Raw genomic sequence first — 25,676 nt, forward strand, 5'->3', positions numbered from 1 at the left:
TTTTAATCACATAAACATTTTATAGCGATTAACATTGATTAGGAAAAAACTTTTTATCTCCAGAGGGTTCTGTAGAATGTAGCTTAAAAAGTGTACCCTATTTAGAATGGATAGATTAGTATTGAGGTACGAAGAGTACAACCGAATTAAGATACGTGGATAGAGGGATATAGTTGTTTGTCGTTATGACGCAAAAACCCATTTAAAGTACATACAGATAAATATTAAAACACGAAGACCATATCCATTTTTCAAAGGAATCTTACGGAGACCAGATGGATACGTTTGTATGAGATAAGAGTTCTGAAAACAGTTCATATACAGTACATATGGATTAGTAATAAAACGTAATACACAGGCCATATCCATTTTCCATCCAAAAGCTCAATGTACTTGTCTATTGTAAGAATTATGAAATCAGTTCAAAGTATTCGTTAAGATGGGATTATAAATACTAAAATATTATATTATTTATTCGAAGTAGTACATTTTGTGATTTTCTATTTTATAACTAAAATTTAAGCTTTGTTTCAAAATCACCGTAACGGGTGTTTTTTTTGAGGCAGGGAAGACTGCACACACTTGTCATTGTACTGTCATGGCGACCTGTTGAATAAACCGATTGCATCCTAATTACGACTTATTATTACCTATACCCGAGCCCCGTAATAATTCAAGAGCTTGAGAACTTTAAATATAAAAATGCTCTATAAACTTGGCGAAGAGATTTATTTTTTTCAAAGTGAATTTCCACAATTTGAAAGCTTTGTTCTGGCGTTAAACTATTCATGATATTATTACTATTGCTAAACCTTACTAAACAGACATGCTAACACAATTTGACATTTTCAACTGTCAAGCTATAAACAACAACCATCGAAACTTGAAAAAACCCAATAGATATCTTATTATAATATAATTATAATATCTGCCGATTTTGAAGCCAACCGCTTCTTTCTCGAGACTGTTACTAAACACTATTCACTTAAGTTCTCATGTTATCCGAGTTGTATAAACTTGGACAAGATGAGCATTTTAAGAAAAACTGCAAGAAATTTTTAATTCGATCTAAAGAGCATACAAGATGTCTACATGATCATAATTTTTAAAGTTTGGTAATCACCTAATATAAAATGATCACAAATTCGATTAAAATAAAGGTTTACATGTATTACATGCATACATAGGGGCTTCATTAGAAATATTAGAAATTCAAAAAGCGATTTACAACTTATGAATACTCAAGTAAATGATTTATCTAAAAATCCCCTTTGAAATATGTTTCCAATCTTTTTTAATTTTAATTCATTTTAAAATCAGATAATTGAAAAACAAAAAACAATATTCGCATTTTTGGTTACGAAAATTATGAACCGTATAAACCAAAAAAAAAATTGGTGAAAGAAATTAAATTTATTTTTAATTATAAATTTTTGTTTATTAAAAAAAGTATTATTTAAACGTATAATACAGAAATGAAAAAACAAGATTCAAGCTATGTTTATTCTTATTATAAAAAAAATAAATAAAAAAATTGAACATCATTATAATTAAAAATTCAATATCGTACTATTTATTTGTCTTTTTTTCCTTTAATCCCAAAACGTTAATTTATTTTAAATATATTTATATAGTGTCTATCAATGACCGAAAACAATTTCGAAAAATCCTCCCCCTTCTTCTCTAGGTACTTGAACTACTCAAGACAGACGAATCATAGACGGTGTATAATTTCATTCCATCTTTTGAAATTTCTATGATTATGTGAATGAATGGTGTTTATGGTATTTTTTTGACCAATAAGAAGGGAGCATTTCGTATTTGTTTCGAATAATCTGGAGTTACCGGAAACCGGATACAAAGATTTTGTGGGTTGGAGGCTAAAAATAGTTCGTTTGTGAAGACCCCATGTTTTGTTCATAGATGAACTATGGCCGCCATCTTTAGTTTGGATGTATGTTTTTCGACGTTGATTGAAAGAGTTTTGTCAAATATTGCATTTCGTCGAAAGTATTATTATATGTGAATTTAAAAATGAATAACCTGTTTCAAAAAGTCTCCGAACAGTTTATCTGAAGCTGGATTTCTTGGTTTTTTACGTGTTTTGACTGTGTTTACATCCTTGTTAGAATTATTTTGTTGTGTTGCTGTCAATTAAAAGGTAAGTCTTTCGTATTTACCATCTAGAAATGACGATTTTTGTTTGGTTTTTATGCGTATGTACTTAGCCATTGTGCTATTATAGTTTGAAAAAGTTTTACGTGTACTTTTGCTGTACATTATATTCGTGTTTACGTGAATGTCCCGTAATATCTTTCATCTAAACTCTGTTTTATGTATTATGTTGATACGTGTCTTCAATTTAAAAGTTAATCAATGTATTTTAGAACATAGTTAAACATAATATGCAAGGATGTTTATCGTATGATAAGTAATCCTGTTACCTTTCGATAAGTATTGTCAAACACTCGCTGGGTTGTTTGTTAGACATATCCCAAAACATGTATTAAAATGGTTATAAATCCTTTTTATCGATGAAACGTAAATTTGTTTTGAAACTAAGTAAATAGTCTCAGTAATTGTATTCTATTTTTTGTTTAGTTTTCGGATGGAATTCACTACTCACCGTATTTTATTGAAAACAGACGTCCAGACATTCTGTGGGTAGTTAAAAATCTGCTGTAAATAAAATGTAATAATTAAAATACATTTTTATTCTAGCCTGGATTTTCATGCATTACTCACGATTGCTGTTTTCTTGATTCTTTAATTCGCGGTGTTGTGAATGGATTGTAAAAAAGAAAACATTTTAAAAATAGTATTTGGTTATTGTAACACTTCAACTGAGAGCCTTGTTCAAGTGTCATGGGATCCTTGTTTGAACTTATATACGTGAGTATTTGACGAAATTTTAAAGTAATCTTATATTATTGAATAATCAATCACACAACCAAAACATAGAACAAGGATTATAACACTGCTATTTCAGTATCTTACTTCTCATAGCCATCTTCAATAATTACTATGGAATAAGAGGAATGCTATTATGGGGCATACTGGTAATGAAAAGACAATAATATTTTACTGATTTCACAGATGGCAGTACACCACTGCCCAAAATAAAATAAAATATCATTAAGATAAAATCTCATTCATATTGTGTAACTGATGAGGCAAATAGTAAACACGCTATTTTATGTTTTAATATAATAGAATGCATTTAGAGTACAGGGGTAGTATGAGAAAGTCTTAATCATCACTTCCTAGTACAAGCTGGTTACAATTATACATGCTACTTGATGTGCGGTAATACATGAAAATGTGTTTTCTCGATACTCCATTCTATGCGTGGCTGAGTCAATCAGTTTCTCTGTTCTTCTTTCTTGTCATTATATTCTTAGTCGAGGATGAGCATTTTTCCAAATTCCTACCTTCCATTTTTTCAAGCGACGCTTACAATTTCTTAGATCAGAATTTATATGTTGACTGTCAACTCACTGTTTATTTAAAAAAATCTATTATCCTGTTAACATGTTCCACTTAACACTCTAATCCTTTATAAGTATTTGTTTTTATTAATTTCTTTGAATTAGTAATTTATAGAATTTTTGGAATATAGTGTTGTAAAATAAACAAAGTGATTTTACATTTTGTAGCGGAGTACTGAATGAGGATACTACGGGAAAGATATATTTGGTTAAATGATTAGAGAAAAGCTGGTTTAAATTATATCTAATACTTTAATACGGCATCCTACCTGTAACTGGGTTGGTAACTTTCTTCACTCCATTTTTTCAATCAAGGGTGAGCATTTTGTCGAATTCATACCTTTTATCCATGTCATTCATAAATTTACAATACAGATAACACTCGATACAAAAGTATAAAAAAAAACCAATCAAAATTGTTTGTAGGCACAGGGCTTAGTAGGGGGGAGCTGTCATATACTGTTTTAATTGATCAATAGAAGTTGACACCATGAGCACCAAAATATTAAGCATTTTTCGAGCACTCACTATCCCATCTATCTATAATATTAATATTGACTTTTCTTTTTGTAGTAGAAAACAACAATCGAAATCAATGAACAATACCAATTAGTCAGTTCCTTTGGGATGTAGTTAGTACTGCGGCAGTTTCAAACTTATTTCAGTGTGAAATCCCTTTTAACTTGATTAAAAATGAGTGCACTGCAAGGCTGTGCTTATATTTGGGAGCGAAAGCGGCGGTGATATCGACTGTGCAATATCAAATCCTAGTGGTCCCACGGACCCGGATGCCGTTATTATTGCAATTACAATCTATATGTACTCTTTCGTTGGATGTGACCTCTTTACAATTCGACGTAACTTTACACTTCTTACTGTAGTTTAGCTCTAACACGGAACTTTCAATCTCTGCCCTGGGTATGTAGTACTCGGAGTGGGAATTGACTAGCATAGTTGACTATATATATAGTTAATTCGTAATGATGCAGAACTTTGCCTACTTCCTAAAATGCCATTTTTCGGATTTCCATGGATACGAGAAAATTTGGCACAATTTAAAAACAAAATTTTACCAATCTGAATTGCACAATGTCAAGCACAGGTTTCCAATTTTACAGTATTTGCCAAAAATAAACTGAATATCTAAATGTTTATTCATTTACATATCTACTTTGTGAATTGTGTTATATTTTTTTAACTCTATGTCCTATTTACAAACATTTATAGTATTAATATATTTTTCTAATTGCAGTATACTTACAACAAAGTAGCGCACTTTTCTTAAAATGATTAAAATGCTCCTTTTTCTATAAAACGATAAAAACAATATTAGTGCACTGTCATAGTTAAACGAATAGACCAGGCACTTGGCATGAAGATTTACACTCGCAAGCTCATTCCTCCGTCTTGAGGCGCCACTATATTCGGAACAATCTTTCTGTCCAAATCATGCGAAGGATCACAAATTAAGGAAAAACTGTAACGGTAATTTCATTCAAATATATTTTTCAATTGAGTTTGATATACATATATTTAGGTCCTTTACAGTCTGTGGTAAAGTTTGTTAATACTAATAATCTAATTTTTATTTTCTGGAGGTTTCATTTAGATCTGATATAGCGAATGCCATGATTGGTTGTTCAGTAATAAAATCAAACAATATTCTTGTAATTTAGTTTCGTTGGTGTGCATAAATCATATGCTAGTGGTAATACTTAATTTTATTACGCCATTTACATGCAAAAATTCATTAATTTTTTAGCTTTAAACTGTTTGCTAAAATGTATAATGTTTTTTTTTAAAACTGGGAAAGGGATTCTGAATAATTAATATTTTTTAATAAGGAAAAGCAGGATAGTGAATATCATATTATACATTTTGAAGGCTTTCTTTGTTGTACGGGAAAGGCTGGTTTATAAACGAGGAGATGTAAATAATTACGTTTTAACGAGTTTTCCGGAATAAGTTTTGGTTATTATTCTAGTCGGAATTCAGTGTCATGTAAGGCACTGCAACATGCATACATATATTGTGAAGTGTGCATTACTTATTGATAATAATGGTTTTGATTGTTCGATATAGCCACCTTTGGTAAGGGTAATAGCATTGAGTCTGTCCGAGAAGGCTTCACACGGTGCACGAGTGTGTTTCGATGGGCTTGCCCCATTCTCGGCGACTGGCAATCTGTAAGGCGTCGATTGTCTCGTATTTTGTTGGTGGATTCGGCTTCCAGGATGGACCTTATGGAAAAGTCCATTGGGCTTAGGTCCGGGGAATATGGTGGCCATTATTGTGAAGAAATGAAGCTGGGAACTTTTTCTTGTAAAAAACGTTGTCACAGGCTTTATGGGATGGTGTAGAGTCTCGTTGAAACATCCAATGATTCTACCAGATTGTTTACTACACCTACCATTTGTGTTATACAAATATGAGGGGAGGGGGGAGTGGGCGAGTGGACTATAGACATCAACAAAAAGAGCCGCCAATAAATAAGCAATGACACCAACATTAAAATAACTCCATCGTTTCTGTGACGTCATTCATTGCCAACTTAGGAAAATAACGTTTTTTCGAAGGTGAATTTTCCAAAAGATAATATAATATTTTATCGGCTGTTTTAAACACAAAACGAGTATAATATAATCCTTTATAGGTTGAGTATGTTAAATTAGATATTCCTCCTGTCTGACAAAGATCCATTGTTTTTTTATTTGACTGTAACCCCATACACAATCGTTTTGTTTGTTTACATATTGCTGAACTGTAAAGAAATCACCAGAGAAGACCAAATTTAAACGCTCGTCACCAACGTGCAAGTGTTTGCTCTTGCTAGGTGAACTGCCTTTGGTGCAGGGTTAAATCTTGCATTTTTGTGTTTTGTAGGGCATTCAATCATAGTATAATTTTTTAACATGGGCTCTATGATACACATTAAGATTTTTCGCCAATTGAACTGCGCTTTGTTGTGGATTACTTTGAATTCTGGTCTACACCTTTTGAACCGTTGGATGTTCATCTTCATGGCGTTTTTGATGCTACCAGTATCATTGTAATATTAATATTGTCTGATATTCATTTTGTTACCCATCAAACCTCTGCCTTAATTTTCCCTCTACCTCCTTCCCTAAACTCGCAATCAGCTATACAGTATACTGCTATAACCTTATAGGTTTCAAACGTTTTGACCAATATCACTAGTCTGTTTTTGTTTCGTTGGAAGATATTGATTTTTAGCAATAAGCCCGCCAATGTGCTTATTTCTTTTCTGTAAAGTTCAAATAAATAAAAAGTAAAACTAAAACAATCTTTCTAATAACAAGTTTGTTAACTTTTCAGGAGAGCAAATTTACATTCGCATATCAGCCGCGGTTTAAGCCACACCCCCGTCCGCGGGTAGTTCATATTATAAAGATACTTTTTGTAATGCATTATTTCTTATTATTTTTATACAAATTTACTAACGGTACTTGACCAAAGATATCCATGTTAGGATAGAATTATCCTTTTGATTAAAATATCAAGTAAAATCAGTCAACATTCAAAACAGACACATCCCAGGTTATTTTTTAAGTTTTCTTGTCAATTTATCACATTTCTGATCTAGACACTCGATAAAATACGTGCGTAATAGTTATATGTACCATATTTATTGGTAAAACAGTAGTAGTTATAATTTTATGAGATAGTTTATTTTTTTTAACTCGGTTGAATTTGAACGCCTTTTTTACCCTTAAAAGTGTGAGTCATACGTGAGCGTTATGATTTGTTGGACTGATTTATACCACAAAAATCAATCTGTTTAGTGCGTGCTACCTTTTTCTACATTTAAAGATTATTTTCTATGTTTGTTCTCGTTTTATCAGGTGCAAAATATTAGCGCGTCATTGTTTGACAAACCGTGTCACTTCGCCTCCGGGCGGGGCAACTTTTTACTTTGGGGATACATTTAATTAGTATATTTGTAATACATATTTAAAAAAAATATAAATGCGGATGGACGGGTCAAATTGGAGCATATTAAAAACGAGAAATCTTCGTAGTGACCTTAAGGGCGTTTGTGCACTACACGGAATTTTACCGTCCGGCATTTCAGTTAGCGTGATAAAACGATTATTGGCTCGGATTGGCTCGTGCTTTTGTCCATCTTTCTTCGGATCGGTGCGTGAACACATTGCGCGTAAATTCGATCACGCTAAACCGTCGTAGTCGCTTTTATTTTTCAAAACCGGACTGCCGGACGGTAAAATTCCGGGTAGTGCACAAGCCCCCTAAGGTGGGGACTGACCGGAGCATTTCGTTGTAACGTTACATTCGCGGCGAGCATCCGACTTCGGATGTAGTACTCGGAACGAGCTCGGCTCGCTGTACTGACTATACAAAGGCTCGCATCGTAACCTTTAGATTGCTCCATGAACGATTTTTCCCGACGCGTCAAAACGAAGTTTTCCACTTTTATGGCTTTTCCAATATCTTGTTGGGACAGAATCGATATCTTTGAATGAAACACTGAATATATAAATCGTAAAGCAGATATTATATTTTTTGCTAAAAGCACCATTAACCAGGAAGCGGATTCTAATTTAATTAAAAACTCTAAAATATATATATTACACTTCGTGATGGTCAAACACGCGATCGAGTGCTTAAAGTATTATTGTCGTGTCCTTTAGGGAAAGATTATGCTGTTTAACATTTTACTATATTTTAGATTGCTTTAAAGCGAAATACTTGCAAATTTTTCAATTATATCTGATTACCGGGAAAATTATTACCCGTTAGGTGTAGCAACGTTTTCAGTGTTTATAAAATTGAATACTTATGAAGGTTTAGTAATTATTTTTATACATCGATTAATCTTTTATCAAGTAATTGATTAAATAGAACGGTTATTGAATTACGGTGCCACACGTACGCAGTACGTACATACGTATACATAGAGATAGATTCGAAATGGTATTGTTATGTCGGTGCGGAGTGCGCATGTTCGTGGAGCGGCCGGGCGGAAGGAGGGGGGCGGGGAGAGGGGAGAGGGGAGCGGGGCGGCTCGCCGTGTATTCACCCAGAATAGGCCCCTGCGCTGCGCGCGGTGCTGTGACGCTGTAGCTGTCGTCATGTCGCTCAGCGGGACCGTCCGTACAATGCGGAATATAGCACATTTTAATGGTCACCCTACCTCTAAGGAATAGAGTGGGGGTGAGAGTCATTAACTAATTTATAAATATATAATATATATATATATATATAATATATATATATATATAATATATATATATATATAATATATATATATATATATATATATATATATATATATATATATATATATATATATATATATATATATATATATATATATATATATATATATATATATATATATATATATATATATATATATATATATATATATATATATATATATATATATATATAATATATATATATATAATATATATATATATATATATATATATATATATATAATCATATATCATATATAATCATATCATATATATAATAAATCTATATATTAGTTTTGCAATATGATGTATTTGTATCAATATGTTGCATATTGTTGATACGTAAACATATATCTGAAGATAGCTAAAATAAATATATCACAGCTTTACACAACTTATTTTGTGCGGAAACAAAATTGGTTTAGTGTACTTTTTTATCTCGTTTTCCTTTAAGTATTTTTGTAACTTCAATTTATGTAATATTACAACTAATTCAAAGACATTATTTATTGATTCGGCATTAACTTTGTGGAATGACATGATTATTATATTAAAATTAAACACATGATCCAATAATCAAAATAAGTGTTTAATTTTAATAAAATAATTTAAAGACCATTAACTTGTAAGACCATTTAATTCTATATATCGATGTATAACTTATTTAAAAAAAAATAAAAATACAAATCGAAATCTTTTGCCCAACATGTATATACAAATACATGCACACATACATACATGCATATATACATAAATATTCATACATATACAGTTTCAAATGTAAGTTTTTGTTTGAATCTGTTCAGTTAAAATAATTTCTCTCTCGCGGACCGATAGTTGAAAATAGTAACGTGTAACATTCATGTGAATTGAGTAAGCTTTTTATTTAGCAGAGAACCTTTTATTTTTAAATGTATGAAAGATCCTTCCTGAATTATTTTACATGGAGCCAATGACGGGATCTAAAGCCTTATAAATACTTTTTTTGATCTATTTTGAGATGTCAAAATGTATTTACATTTTTATTTATATAGAAAGCTGCGTCCTCACATAAACACGGTGAAAAAAACATTGGTGAAAAAAATATGTTTTTGTTTCTCCGTTATAACAGTTAACAAAAGTTTAAAAAAACTGAAATCTTTAATTGTTATGAACAGAATTTTGGGAATTATTATAATGCAAATATTTATAATAGTAATTTTGTAGATACTACCAATGACAAAGTAAGAATACTTAAGTGTAAGACCCCGGGCTTTCTTGACAATATCACATGAAATGAGCACAGACTATTAACTAGCTCCATTGCCTATGTTTGGCATTAATTCAGTTGACTCACTTCTGGCCATCTTTAGTCTCTTGTTTTATATAGATTTATTCCGAGTTTTGAGCCGCGATGTTGGCGTACATTTGCAGCAGAAATTGTATTTTGTTGAGTTTATGTTTCTAAGGTTGGCACTGTCAACTTTCCCGCTTCTCAATCTACCATTATTAAATTTATTGCTATGACTGTTTTGCCTAACAGCCACTAAAGTGCAGTAGAAGCATTTAACAGGTATTTGGAAATACCGCCTCAAAGAGCTCAGCCGGCTAGTATATAGTGATATGTAGTGTTTTGCATCTTACAGTAATGGTGGAATGCAAAGTCACAGCGGAGGCCTGGCTGACTCCGCCGTGCTCTCCGTACTCCACCTAGTACTACTCCAGCAGGCCCTCGTTAATATACAGAGAAACCTCTATCTATTGTTTTTAAAGGGACCTATTGAAATAAACTATGAATGCGGGAAAACGATGAATGCGGTTTAAAGAAGTCAATACTCAAGGAGATACGATTGAGTAAAAATACTGTCCTCCCAATCTGCATAACCATTAGTAGGTGGAAATTTCAAGAATACAAGTTTTAGATGTTAATAAATGTATTTATTAAAAAAAAAATACAAAGTTGAACAGAACCCAAAGATCTTCAGACCTCTTCTGCTGTATCCATCACACAAGCTTTCGATAGGCTGTATCCCACACGTTGAAATATTGTCGTCGAATATAACAAAATTCAGAAAATTAAAAAAAAAGCAAAAAAACAGACAATTTATATCAAATATGTAGCATAATTCAAGATGCGATCTATTTTTGTATGAAATGAATTCGGGGTAGAAGAAATAAACGACACATCCGGGAAAACGATTATTCGAGGAACGATAGATAGAGGTTTCACTGTATATAATTGATGTGTCGATCCCCAGGGAAGAACAAGAAATATCACAGCCGGCAAACCATACATGCTTTCTCGGAAACTAATAATAATTTATTTTAAAAATAATGACAATGAAGTATAAAGGAATTGTTTGATTGTTGCCTTTTTTTGCTTCTCTATTTCTTTACCTTGTTTCTTCAAATATAGAAGTATAAAGTAGGAAGTAATGTTAGGTACGAAGTCAGCCTTGATTTTATTTTGCAGATAGAAGTTCTGGCACTCGACAGAGTCGGTGTCGCGGTGTCTGGAAGCCGATAGCGGTGGACACTACAAAATGAAATTGATGGCAGTATGTTTGCTCAGAAAGGAGATTATGATACAGAGTCCCGGCTGGTAAGTTGAATATACACTGCTACCTCCCCTAGCCGCATACACCGCGAGTATACTTACTATAGCGCAGGTTCCCTCCCTTTCCGCGGTGTACAGCCACCGTGACTGGTGTTGGCAAATATCCAAATAACCACTTCATTTACGCACATTACAAATCAACATTTAAAAAAAAAATATGACATCAATGAATAACATCAGTGTAGAATGTGTTTTAATTTTTCTATTAAAATCATTGTGATTTTTGAAAAAAAGCTGTTTATCTCGTGTGTTCCATGAATACATTTATTCAAACCCTTATCTGCACCCGATGGTGCATAGGGCACTCCATCATATAAACGCAGTGTTATCTTGATTTTTAACACATGAAGGAAAGGTGATCAGCCCTCTGCTTCAGGTACCAGTCCAGGGTAATATTAAATAAATATTAGAGTGAAAAATCACATATTATTGCAAGTATATTTATTTGATCCCTCCCTGGGAATCGAACCCGGGACTTCCAGTACGGTAGCCGAGTGTGCTGACCATTACACTATGAAGGCGAACAAGAGTGTCCAGGGTAATATTAAATAAATATAAGAGTGAAAAATCACATACTATTACAAGTATATTTATTTGATCCCTCCCTGGGAATTGAACCCGGGACTTCCAGTACGGTAGCCGAGTGTGATGACCATTACACTACCAAGGCGAACAAGTGTATACAAGTATGTGTGTATACAAGTGAAAAAGAAACATTCGAGTTACATGTATGATAATTAAGCATATTGTTAAATCTCTAAAAATGTATGCCATAACACTCTCTATGTTGACACTCCGGACAGTAAGCGTTGAAAAAACACTTCATTAAATTGAACTCTCCACAACTTAGTTCTATGTAAAGTTTGCATCCCCAATGTGCTGGGATATATTACGTAATAGTGTATCGCTTATTCCGCAGGACTGCGGGTCGGCCGCCGCCGGGGAAGGCAAGGTGCCCTCGTTGGATCTACTATTAGTTAATGGTACCAATCACCACAGTATGGATACTTGTACCCAAACTCCTGTTTTAGTGCTCTCCAGTGATTTACACACTTCAAACTCGCCTATTTCGTATGACCATGATAGTGACCAATTCCAATCGTACATTAAAAGTGAATCTAAAACTAAATTAAATCATGTCCAGGATGATATAGAAGAGTCAGAAGGATCCAATCTGCTTTCCATAGCCGAGGAAGTGGAAGGAGATCCTCCCAATCTGCTTTCCGTAGAAGACAGGTTGGAGCGACTACATTCTAATGAAAAGGGTGTCGAGTCTCACAATGGAGAATCCAGGCCGGCGTGTGACGATGCGCGGGAGCCCGCGGAGACATCACCCATCCTACCGAGTGTTCCCAAGTTTACCCTCAACGTAGGTTCGACAGTAGGGAACATTACGGCCATACAGAATGTCGTCCAGAGTGTGTCCAGTGGAAATCAGACGCTATGGTTGCCTACTATACTATCTTCAAACGCCTCATCCGGTAATGATAAACCGGCGCAAAGTGAGACGGAAGGACCGTCCACCACGGTGTCTCAAATCATCCTCACGAGTACGGGTCAGCCTTTCCCATCTCCCCTTCTGTCCGGCCCTAACTCGTGTAGCGCCACGTCCAACCATAAATACTCTCCCAAAGTGCAGATACTCAGCAGTATTACTATTCCCAAGCACGGCTCCATAGCTTCAAATATGAAAGGCGTTATACACGCTAACTATTTAAGTTCGGAGGATATCAGTAAACTGAATTGTAGCCCCTCAGCTCAGCAACCCGAGCAAGCGGTACACAGTTCTGTGCCCGCCACTCAGTTATCCGGGAAGGTTTCATCGAGCAACAGTAGCGGCGGTGGCAGAGGACAGACTGGGCACATGAACTCGAGGGGGGTCTCCGTCATCACCTCGGGGAGTTTCAGGCCCGTGAACAAATCGACCAATTTATCACATAGTAATCCTATATCTAGTACCAATCAGCACAGTCACGTGCTCTCCAGGGTCGTGCCCGGTCCCAAGATTTCCTTGCAGTCGGTGGGAAGGTCGTCTAAAACAAATAGCTCCTTTCAATACAGTCAAAAGGTGTCTAGTAGATCGGGATCATTTCCAAACATAGTTCAATCGCAAAATATGCATTCTTCGATGCCTGTGAAAATCGTGCAACAGCAGAATATTTCCTCTCACCCTAAAGGGGGCCTGAAAAGTGTGCCGCCTTCCAGAACTAGTGCGGGAGCTAAGGGATCTCACAACTTGCAAGGGAAGTCGCGGCCCGCAGGAACCGCTAGTAATTTGAATCTAGCTAATAGTCAAAAACAGAGCTTCTATGCGAAGAGTACTAGCGGAAGTGTCAGTTTGCAAAAGCATAATAGTAAAAATACATCTCATCGGTTAGTGCTACAGCAAGCTCCGGGACATATGGTCTCGTCCAATTCGGCGCAGCACAATCGAGCGAATACTCACTGCTACCAAACTGTGAGTGATACCCACAGTGTGCGATATATCCAGAGCATTCTAGGATTGGAGAGCAACCAGAACTCCGTATCCTCTAACCAGAACCTTACGGCGCAAATATTACAGTCTCTGTCGCAACCGAAAGCTCTTCACGCATTTCCTCAATCTCCGGTGGTCGGCAATATCCAGCCAGCTGATAAAAGTAATGATTGCTATCCGGCGGACCGCCACCGCCACCACCACCAGCACCAGCACCAGCACCAGAGACAGATACAGTACGTATAACATTACCAACTCCAAACATATTCAGATTATACAAGCTCTTATCAGATATATAGATGTGTTGGTTTATACCGACGAATATCGGCAGGAAATAAAAAAATTATAATGATAAAATTATTATCAGAAAATAAAATTGAGTAATATTTAGAAATATTTGATACGCACTTTAAAAGTTTCAAATATTACTAAATAATGATTCATTTGGGCTATTTTATTGTAATTATTACTAATTTAATTTTTTTTTAATCTATTCATCTGGTACTTTCGTCATTTTATGTATTTAATGCACAAAAGAAAATTGGAAAAATGACATAATATAATAAAAGTCTCCTGGGCCATTTATGTATACTAACGAGCACATGACAGTTAGCTGATTCCGACTGTTAGTCTGCATTGGTTGCCCCGAGATCCATTTATATTACAATTTCTTTTCCTAGCTGTCCACCATTATGCACATTGAATACAAAATGGAATCTGCGGTGTTAACAAATGTTTCTTATGGCTCCTATTCGCCCCAGCAACCCCATTAGAGCCCCATGCAACCTATGTTGCATGGGGCTCTAAATTATTTTGAAGCAGTTTTAACTTGATTTTTGACAACTTAAAGGCTAGTTATTTAGTGTTCGAGTTAAGGTTTTTGGGTACCAAATTGAATAGATTAGTATTAGAAAACTAAAAGTGTGAATCATTGGAAATGGGTATTGGAGTCATTGTAGAATTTCAAGCTAATCTTGTTTTTGTATCACATAATCTACCATCAATTTATTTAACATTATTCTTTTTTTTCCAGTGGAGATCCAACCACTTCTTTACTTTCGGATGATATACCCGGCACAGAAGAACGTCCCAATTTATCAGACGATTCTTTATCATACCATTACTTTACTTTGCAGTTAGTAATGTTAGATCATAATTACGCCGGGACTCCTCAAGTTGTTAGTAGTAGCGCCGGTAATACTGGCAGCCAAGCCACAAGTAGTACCTCTCCCGTCAACAGTACAAGCATCGCCTCGCCACTCACTAGTCCCGTCAAGTCCACGCCGCTCACTTTACTATCTCCGGTCAAGTCACTTCCCAGCCAGTCTCCCGTACACACGAGCGGTTCTCTGATGGCCGCAAACACGGTTTCCTCGGCGCAGAGCGCCTACCAGTACCGCAGCCTTCTTCCCCAGGAGCGCGACGACGAAGATACAGCTTCCGTGATATCCTCCATCGACGGAGACGAGAGAAGGCAGATGGAGAGGAACGGGAGCGATACGGAAACGGCCCCTGAAGGAGAGGACGAGGGGAAGACTCGTTGCGTGTGCGAGTTTACCCACGACGATGGCTACATGATATGTTGCGACAGGTGTGGCGAGTGGCAGCACGTAGACTGCATGGCCATCGATCGCCAAAACATCCCCGATGACTACATGTGCGAAAAGTGCCAACCCAGATTGGTAGACCGCAAACGAGCCCGATCTATTCAAATGAGGAAACGCGAAGAACTCACGGGCCTAGGATCATCCGGAAGCGAGTCGTCTAGCAGATCCGTCAACTTTCACCGGAACAAGAAGCTGCCGATGGGTGGGATTCTGAGTTCACACAGAAAGCGTCCCATCACGGTGACGACCTACAGCAATACCGTCGGAGGCGTGAGTTCCTCCGTCCCCGTTGTACCTCCCCACCAGCCTCCTCAGTACTCCCTGCCCGTTCCGCCCGCGCCGCTGCCCACTAGCAATGCCAAGCGAGCTCCCAAACGCCCCAGGAGGGTCGACAACGGGCGTAAGGGCCCTAAAAGAAAAATTCCCGAAAAAAGATTAAAGAGAAAAAGCGATATAGTGAACAGAAATAAATATCTCTCTCCGCCTAATGCATCCCAACAGGTGAACCAATCTCAGGAAAGTTACGAGCTAGCTACGACCAACCACTATAGTCCCGAGTTGAGAGCTAAAATAGCTCGGTACTATTCCAAAGCGACAAGTAACCCTTCCGTGTCCAATGTCCTTACCGCTCATTACTGTACTACAGTCCCTCATGCGGGGGCTAAAATACTTATAGCTACAAAGGACTTGAAGGAAAACACCGCCATCATTGAACTTCGTGGCAAATATATGCTGTCCGCCCAGCACCGGCCGCAACCGCATCCTATCGGGAGAGCGGGCAGTCAGAGACCCGGCCCGTACTTGTTCTTCTACCGATTCCCTAAAGACTCTACTCAGGTATGCATCGACACGCGCACGTACGGCAACGAAGCCCGATTTGTCAGGCGCTCTTGTAAGCCTAATGCGGAACTTCAGCACTGCATTATAAAGGGCGCCTTGCATGTTTATTTAGTCACCACGAGCTGTGTCCAATCCAACACGGAAATTAGTATCGGCCACGAGTCATCAGGCAGTTGGCAACCATGCGCTTGCGGAAACCCGAACCACTGCAAGCAGACCAGCCCGAGTACGGCCCTGAGTCACAGGAATAACGGTGCGAGTTGGGAGCGAGACCGTCGAGGCCGCACTCGCCACGCTAGCTCCTCGGCGCTCTTCTCTCTACCTGCCTCCGCGCCGACAGCCACGCCCAAAGAAAACATCTCTCCCAAGCTCTGCAGTCCTAAACTATCCGGCCCTAAAGTGAAACAGGAGTTGGAAGATAACAGTCCAACTGTTCTCGTCAAAAAGGAAGAAGCCTTCATACAACCCACATTAGACGAAATTCTAGATGTCAAACCATTTATAGAGACTAATCCGTTGATTCCTCTTAAAGAAGAATTTTTCACTGCTGTCGACATGGACATCTCAAAAATTATTAAAGAAGAAGCGGAGACTGAGAATGTTTTATCACCGCCGAAACTCTCTCTGGTAAAAGAAGAAGTTATTCCAAAATCTCCCGAGAGAGAAACGCAGCAAACGGAGGTTATTAAACCTGAACCAGTTCTTCCCGTGGAAACTGATCTCAATGAGTCTGCGGAAAGCGATTCTAAATCTATTTCCAAAAAGGAGGAGCCGGACACGGATGAGGCCAGTGAGAGTGTGGTCTCCACTCGCAGAACTTCCATTCACTCCACCAGAACAACCCGAGCATCCGCTGCAGCCACTGCCGGTGAATCTGCAGATGAAAAGAGTGACTCTCAGGGTGAATCTAAATCCAAGTCTGCTAAGGATAAGAAGAAAATGGTAAGCAAAGCTTGTGTTTTCTCAATATTAAACAATTACTAAACAAAGCATTCAAAATAATTTGTTGACAAAAAATCGCATAAATCAAACTTTTATTAAATAAAAATGCTTTAGGCTGACCCATTATTGTTTTGATTTGTTTGTTTAAAAATAATAAATTAAAAATCCCCATTATATATTTTTTTCTTTATTTTTTGCATATTAAGATGTCATAAGCAGATTTCATTCAGATGTCATTCTATGTACGGAATCATTCAAAATGAATCTAAGCTTCAATAGGAATCCATGTGGAATTATTCCTCCTTACGATACTTAATTTTGAATCTTTATTATGTAAAAATGCTAATGTTACATGTTACTCTTATATAACAGACACGCGAAGAAAGAAAAATGGAAGCAATAATGAAGGCTTTTGAGCGCATGGAGAAGGCCGAACAGAGGAAACTAGAGAACCGGGATAAGCAAAGCAAGCGCAGGGAGCCGGATCCGCAACAGCCCTGTCCCCTCATTTCCGGGGACTGCAAGGAGACGTCCGCTGCCCAACACGCCCAAGAGGCTGCTCTTCATTCTATGTTGAAAGGCAGACCGAGGTTAACATTTTTCTCTATCCATATGTACCACCATTTTGTAAATGGTTTCTATAAGTTATTCATAAATTTAGGGTCAGTTACTGATCTCAGTACTGGCGCTGAGAACCAATTTACACTGTTTACACCGGGAATATAGAAGTCGCACTGACACAACGGCTCTATACTGTTTTACATGATAGCGTTATCGAGTCCGCGCTGACTTGCCTTGTGTTTGAAGTCGGTCACTGACTCAATGTAAATCTGGCCTTGGGGGTAGGTAGCAAATAAATATTTTGAAAAAACAATTTTGAATATAGAAACCGAACAAGATAATTCAAAATAAATTCACATTTTTTGTTACAAAATCAAAATATCTGTATAAAATCAATAATTTAAATCAATTGAAAAAAATAATATGGTTATAAAACCCTAAGAAATTATAAATGAGGCGTTTTATTTGTGAAATTGTCCTTACTGAAATCGGTTGTCACAAAATAATTGTTGTTTGTGGATGCAGAAGGAAGGGCAGGGCTCGCACCACCAGTACCACCAGCACCAGCCACGCGGATAGGAAGCGACTCAACTCTGCGGACAGCGACATGCTCACCTCCGAGGAGGAGCAGATGGGCGCGCTCATGTCCCCCCCCCGCTCCCAGCCCCCGCCCGCAGCCCCACTGCCGCTGCCCGACCCCTTCGCCCCGGAGGACACCTTCCGGGAACTGGCCGAGACCAATATCGCTCTCGGGGAATCTATTCATGTAATGCACACTTTGTTACTAAACAACTATTTCGGAAACCAAACTTTCTAAGATAGTGTAAAATATTAGGGTCTTTATAAAATCGAGGATAGTATTTTTATTGTATTGAATGTATTTATCATTCCAATGATGTTTTTACAAATTTAAAAAAATTTCTTTTAAAAGAAGAAAGTGTAAAAGAGCTTAATTGGATATAATTTGTTACATCTGTCATTCTATTCCATTTAAGTTTTCATTTACTCAAAAAGTAAACTGCAGTTAAAACCTCAATATGAATGTATGTAAAATTGCAAAATGATTGCGTTATGCAGAAAACAACATACCCGCATTTAACTCCGGGATACTGAGGTTTGGAACGCATTATCAAATTATTTTCTAATATTGAAATGACATTAAGATTTTGTGGATAAAAAAATAATGTACATTATGGTACCGGGTATGTTAAAATTTAATAAGGGATGAAAAGTCACATTAAATTATTTTATTTTTTTATTAATTAGCTACCGGTATGTTAAAACTTAATAGGGAATGAAAAATCACATATTTAATTTTATGATTTTTTTTTAAAATTCTATTATTTTAAAATAGCTAAAATATGAGTCGAATGAACATATTTTAATTACTCTGTTTATCAGTTTTCTTGTTCAAGTAGTGTTAATAATTTAGAGTGCAGAATGTATATTTCAAGTACTAATATTGGGAATATTACAGAGGATGAAAGCGGGATTGAGTTCTGCTTGCCTTCTCGTCGAAGCGGCTGTCGGGCCGCTGGAAACCACCTTCAAATTTCCCAAAACGAAAAAAGCTATCATGAACGAATGGCTCAACAAATCCCCCGAGTCGCACGCCAACTACGAGTCGAGCGCTTCCGCAGATTACTCGGGTCTGGCCGATAGCGAGCGCTTCATGGAAAAGCGGACATTCCTCGGGGGAAAGTCTATCGAGAACCTAGTGAGGGTGGCGAATACCATGATCGGCACACTGAGCGGCGGCACCATCAGCGCGGAGTCCACCCCGGAGAAGGAGCGGCCCACGGAGGCGGCGCGCTCCCGCTCGCCCTCCCCGCGGCGAGGCAAGCGCGCCGCGCGAGATCTCTCGCTGGGAGGCAAGCGCGCGCGGCCGCCGGCGGGGGCGCCTGCGCCGGGCAAGCGGGCGCTGCGCAGCGCCGCCTCGCCGCTGCACCACCCGCCCCCGCGCTCCCCCGACCCGCCCCCCCCGCCCCAACACTCCGCCAAAAAGCGGTGGCTGAGACAAGCCATCAGCGAAGAAAGTGATTCACCTACTGCCGGTAATTTCAATTCCATTCTCCTAATCAATAATAGGAAAAGATCGCCGTATCCAAATTTTATTAGCCCTAAGTTTAAAATATTATAAAATTTGTGGATGTTTCAAAAGTAATTAAGTTATAACAAAGCGGTAAATCAATTTTTTGCAGTCATCGAAGGAGATATCTTAAAGATACCACCCACTATTCTGAAGTTTTAAATTGATTCTCTTTAGATTCTCTTTAGATTCCCAGCCGAGAGCTAAGTACCTCCTACCCGGGAGTTATGTCACATCCAGCTGTGCGTGTACGTCACATCCATTCTTGGATTTTGGGCAGAGTCGGCGATCTTTATACAAATTAGTTAGTCTTTGATAGAAGCTTTGACATTCTGGAAGCTGACAGACCACTGCGCGCCGCCGAAAAGTGCGAAATAATATTTTTATCTTTAAACCTTTTTTTTTAATTTCGTTATAAATTTACGTAAATGAATTGACATTTTTTCGAACGGGACAAATATGATTTTGTTATACATATTAACGAGATTTCGTTATATAAATGCATTTTTGTATGAAAAAATGGTTTTACGTCGTAAATTTTGTTTTTTTTTTCGATTTACGTCATTTATCTCGTTTCGTTATATCGCAGTTCTACTGTATATTTATGTATATATAACGCGAGTACCTAATATTTTAAATTGATGAAATTACTTTCATAGTCTGTAAAATGGTCGGTAATACATGAAATTTTTATTGTTTTACAGAATCTCCCCCTAGTGAAATGGTGACGCCCTTAAAGAAGAGACGCTTGGCAAGAGAGTCTTTATCGCAAGAGCCGCCCAACTTCTACAATGTATGGAATCCCTTTATGTTATTTGTTACAGTTTCATCCGACTTATCTCAATAAGCATTTTATCACATTTCCCGCAACGTTTCTTCCATTTACTCCAATAAATTCAGGGGCATCAAATATTGTTTCAATTATCTGAATCTCCAGAGACGTCACTTATGCCTCACTGGAGCATGGTCATCAGTGATGAAGGGTACAGTTTATCTTTTTAGCTTTTTATCCCGACTGCAGTTGTGATTTCATTGATTTAATTTTTTTGCAGAATGATGATGCCCAATATTACCCGTTAATAGGAACTCCGAGCAAAGAAAGCGCAGAATCTCCGCTGCTCCAAAACACATTATCGGAGAATTTACTTTTACCAAACAGTGCTCTCTCAGAAATGAATTTAGAGCAAGATTTCGCAGAAGTGGAGAAGAAGTTGACTTCCCCAGAAATGAGTTCCAGTTCCCCCGAAGTTACAGAATCAAAACTGGAGTGTTTTAACAATAACGAAGAATTATCTGTCCTCTATAAATATAGTGTAAAAGCAGAAATAAATGAAACTTCCCCGTCCATCCCGCATAGTATGGATGATGAAAATGACAATGCCAATTTGGAAAGTACAGATGTGAGAGTTGAGAATATAGAGACATCCAGCATGCCGGAGAGTAAAGAGGAGGTTTCCAGCGAAGAGACAGTTGATCAAGCGTACGGGGACACTAAGAGTGAATGTACTAGCATCATCAACTCTACCGAGACGAGCGGCAACTCATCACCCGTATTGGATGAAATGGATGATATACAAAAGAAAATACATTCTTTTCACACGGAAAATATTCAGATACTTAAAATAAGAAATAAAAAACCACCCAAGGAGAAACGTAAGAAGGTTAATCTGAATTTCGATTTGAGCGTTCTAGATGACCAGACTGTGGAAGTTAAACTGAAGTCGGAGCTCGGAGGTGCGGCGGATAGTCGGAGACAGGCGGAGGAAGGTAAAGTGAAGGGTGAAGAAAGTGCATCGGGAGAGTCGCCTCTCAGTCAAGGGGCGGATGCTAAATTGGTATGTGAAAAGGAAATGTGCGCCGATTTGGAAGTGGACAGTAATGAAGACATCGCAGATAGGTCGAGAAATTCAACATCACCGACTCTGGATAATAACACTGCTAATACAAATACGGACAGAGATGATGATTGCAATACTATATCTGAGGATGTTTCTCTACATCAGCCGAAAGAAGATTCCAATTTCATTGAATTCACTAACAATAATTTCCCATCTGCAAATTTATTTTCAGACGGTTACCGTTTAAAAACATATGTCACAGAATCTCCATTTGAATCTTTGAGTGAAGTGTCGGTATCCATTCCCGATATGACTGTTATCAAAAATGCTATAGACAAGACGGCTAGCTTGGAAAGTAGCGTATTCAAGGACGGAACGATGTTGAGTTCTGCCGATGAATACAAGAACGTGCAAGAGATACTCAGTCACGTGAACCAGATGGACTCCCGGAACAGTGTCCTGTTGTCGGGAGTACTGAAGGACACCAATCAGGGGGCAGTCGGCAGCACCGAGGTCACCACTCCGACCAAAATGTCGGGTCGACCTAATGACCCGCGCCTTAATCCCCCGCCGGCGGAGACACCCAAACCTGTTAGAAGAAAGGTCTGTATCTGTGTGTGATTGATGGGCTTTATCTTTCAACAGTCCCTTGATATCTCCTTTTTACTCTACATATTTGTTTGCTTCCAGCTATCTATAAACGAGTACCGCAGACGGTATAGTATGGCTAACCCCTCGGAAAGTGGCTCCCCCCCCTCCACTCCGGGAGACATGGTCGATATGGCTGATGAAGAGGATATCTCTCGTCTGGAAAAAAACCTCCAAGATTCAATCAGCGTCCTCAACGAGCTGTCCAACATAAATATTGGTAACTTTATTGTATTATAAACTCAATTAATCTTGTAAATATAAATAGGCAGGTAATTTAGTTTAAATATGGTAAACGCTCCCTAATTCCAACAAAATTTTTATTTGAATCATTCCAATTTGAAAAATATTTTATTATTTTGATTTCTTGAATGATGTTTTTATTTCATAAAGAATTTGGCACTTTTTATTTAAAATTTTCCGTTTCATTGCTTATATCGATACCAATTACGAAATATGCCTAAATATTTTTTACTCGTTACTTTTACTTTTCACCTGTAGATGAAAACGTCTGTTAGTTTTCGAAACTAGTCATGTCTAATGAAATAAAACTCATTAAAGTAGTTATGCAAGTGTTTTATAAAGTGTCATTCCAAATCTGCAAACATTTTGCACTGCTGGCTCAAATTAAGCAACTGCGTGACAATTAAAATCACTGAATACCCTTCGTTAAACATACCTGCAGCCACGTAGCTTTCTTCAACTTTTATTTTTTGTTTGTATGTTGCGCAGATAACACCGGCAATTGCTTAAAAAACTGAAAAATGTAATGACTGTAAGAAATGGATTCACAATTATGTCCACGCTGCTCGCTGTAGATATTTTTTCCCACTCACTGCTGCTCGTTCCCAACTCTTCATTTTTTGTCGTTTTAACAAATCGATTTCCATAGGATGTACGCATATGGGGTTTCAAAGGTCGTTCAGAAGTCTATATTGTACCTTTTGGATAACTCGCCATGATATTCTTACGATGCGTATGCGTCAAGAATCTGAACAAAACTAACCGTCGATGCTACCAACTACTAGGTAAAGCTACGGACACTAAATAAATTGTACACATATATACTTGTAAAAGAGAAAAGAAGACAACTGAATACAATGATGGATTATCAATGATCGTTTTGAACGACTCTTGAACCTTTGTTAGGTATAGAATTCTGAATAGAAAGGAGGAGCGTTAGCATACATGCTTGACGCTCGTCTGCTTTTGGCTTTATATTCTTGGAAATATTTTGATTTGGGCTCGTGTCATTTTTTAAACATATTCTATGATAGTTTATCTAACAGTTTAAACAATAACGTTTTTAATTCAGGACTCCTGTTTGAGGGCGCGGTGTGACACTATCTCAACAATGAGTTGAACATTTTGGCTTTGGAATAAATTAATAAATTAATGGTGTTCTGACACTGGGTAACGGTTAGTAAATGTTGTAGGTGTTTTTAATTGTCAACCAACAATGGTAGAGGGACAACGGGAAAAGCTCGGTGACAGGCTCCGAAGGGAATTTGGTCTCTCACTCAGTGAGGATGCGGAGGGTCTGCGAGAGCGAGGTAACGCCAGCACCCGCCGTATGACGCTCGGTGTTTCCCGCCGGACACTAACCCCGTTGTGTGTTGCAGGAGGGAGCGACGCGGGTCCCCTGGCGCTGGAGGGCGCCCCTGTCCCGGACTCCCCGTGCACTCGAGTGGAATGACCGACCCGACCTACTAGTGCTAACAAATTATTCTAAGTGCTATCATAAACTTGTCTGTAAATTATGCTACTGTATAATATTATGTATCTGCTTTTTATATTTCTGCAAGTACAAATTTAAGTTTTGTTTTTATAATTTTGTACATATTGTATATAGTGTTTGTATAAAGGATTCTTTACCCGACTTTTTGATGTATTAGTTTAATGGTAATGTGTAAGTAATGTATATATTTACATGTTTGTATATGTACTAACGTTGAAATGGGTTAATACTAAGCGCGATGAATGTGAAGGTAAAGTGATATAGTAATATTGTTTTTGTTGTATGTTGGAACGATGGCGGCAAGTCGGTACGTGCCCTTGTCAATTTGTCCAAATATCCTTCTTCACTACAAAAGTTAGGCGTCACTGTCTCGCTGGATGGAAACAATGCGAGCTTCGGCTGTCTCTTGTGATGTCAGTTTTCCGTGTATTTAATGTCTGTATAGTTGGAAACAAGTTTATTTTAATTTTATTTTTAATATGGTGGCTTTTAATAAAAGCTTTGCTTTGTTTCGTGATCCAGAGCGGTTGCACAGTTAGAGCATCCTTATTTGGAGTTGGGGCGTTGTAACTTTTGTAGTTGCTCGGTTTCTTTCGCTTTATCTAAGTTAGCATCTAAATTATGTAAATTTGAGGACTCTTTGGGAAAATTATTGGCAATTAGAGACAAGTGAGAAAATGGCATTTTAATGTTTTCCAAATTATGACTTCTCAATGTAATGTTTACTAAAATTGATTTTTTGTTTACTTTAAAAACTTGATGAAATCTGCCTCGAATAAAATGTTTTATTCAGACATCCCAGGTTCTTGGGGCAGTTAAACAAAATGAAATGAAAACAATGACAAGGAAAGTGGCTCTTGTTACCAAATCAGATGAACTCCATTTGAAATCTTTTAAAATGCCTATAGATGGGTACTAGATACCTTGACGTATGTTAATAAAGTAATGTTTAGTTAATTTGCAATAATATAAAGTTCCTGTATGAAGATGGTTAAAGCAATAAAATCTGCAATCACATATTAAAATAAATATATTTTTATACGATTGTGCACAATTAATTATGATGACTTTTGTGTCTAAGATCTTAAGACGGCGAATCAAATAATTAAAAATTTGTTAAAGATTTCAGTACAACAGGACGCAATTTTAAAATAGCAATAACTATTATAATGGAGTAAATAAATGTTAGAATTTAAAATTTGGTCTCGGCATTTAAGCTATTCAATATCTTTCATTACATTATAAAAGAGATGTTAAAAAAATGCAACACTCCCCAATCTCTTAATTGGCATATGTAAATGATGTTCAGCCCAAAAAGGATTGACATGGAGAGAATAAATTCACATTGCTTACTTAAATATAATAATTAATCCACCTCCGTAGTGTAATGGCTACCGTACTGGAGGTCCCGGATTCGATTCCCAGGGGGGGTGAAATAAATATAACTGATTCTTTCACTCTTAAAATATTTATTCAGTATTACCCCGGAGTGGAGGGCCGATCACCTTTCCTTCATGTGTTAATTAATGATCAAGATAAAACATTTATACGATGCAGTGCCCCATGCACCATCGGGTGCGGATGAGGGTTTGAATGAAGAAAATATAAATTGA

General features: G+C 37.3%; 1 protein-coding gene across 5 annotated transcripts; it reads left to right on the forward strand.

Moving 5' to 3' along the window:
* Positions 1–1,919: 1,919 nt before the first annotated feature.
* Positions 1,920–25,676, forward strand: upSET (SET domain-containing protein upSET). 5 transcript variants are annotated; one of them, XM_088258347.1, is made up of 14 exons: positions 1,920–2,161; positions 2,722–2,892; positions 3,657–3,804; positions 4,741–4,973; positions 11,181–11,309; positions 12,244–14,036; positions 14,834–17,189; positions 17,562–17,779; positions 18,276–18,516; positions 19,228–19,804; positions 20,544–20,632; positions 20,892–22,280; positions 22,368–22,545; positions 23,948–25,676. In XM_088258347.1, exons 5-14 carry the CDS (start codon positions 11,268–11,270, stop codon positions 24,019–24,021), a joined length of 6,957 nt encoding a protein of 2,318 aa, XP_088114473.1. In that variant the 5' UTR covers positions 1,920–2,161; positions 2,722–2,892; positions 3,657–3,804; positions 4,741–4,973; positions 11,181–11,267; the 3' UTR covers positions 24,022–25,676. The 5 variants fall into 5 exon arrangements, with proteins under 5 accessions (XP_088114473.1, XP_088114474.1, XP_088114472.1 ...); XM_088258348.1 differs by lacking the exon at positions 3,657–3,804; XM_088258346.1 differs by lacking the exons at positions 3,657–3,804; positions 4,741–4,973.

This window comes from Brachycentrus maculatus, unplaced genomic scaffold (assembly GCF_059751285.1).
Source record: "Brachycentrus maculatus isolate JH-2025_06_01 unplaced genomic scaffold, ASM5975128v1 h1tg000093l, whole genome shotgun sequence".
Taxonomy (NCBI): Eukaryota; Metazoa; Arthropoda; class Insecta; order Trichoptera; family Brachycentridae; genus Brachycentrus; species Brachycentrus maculatus.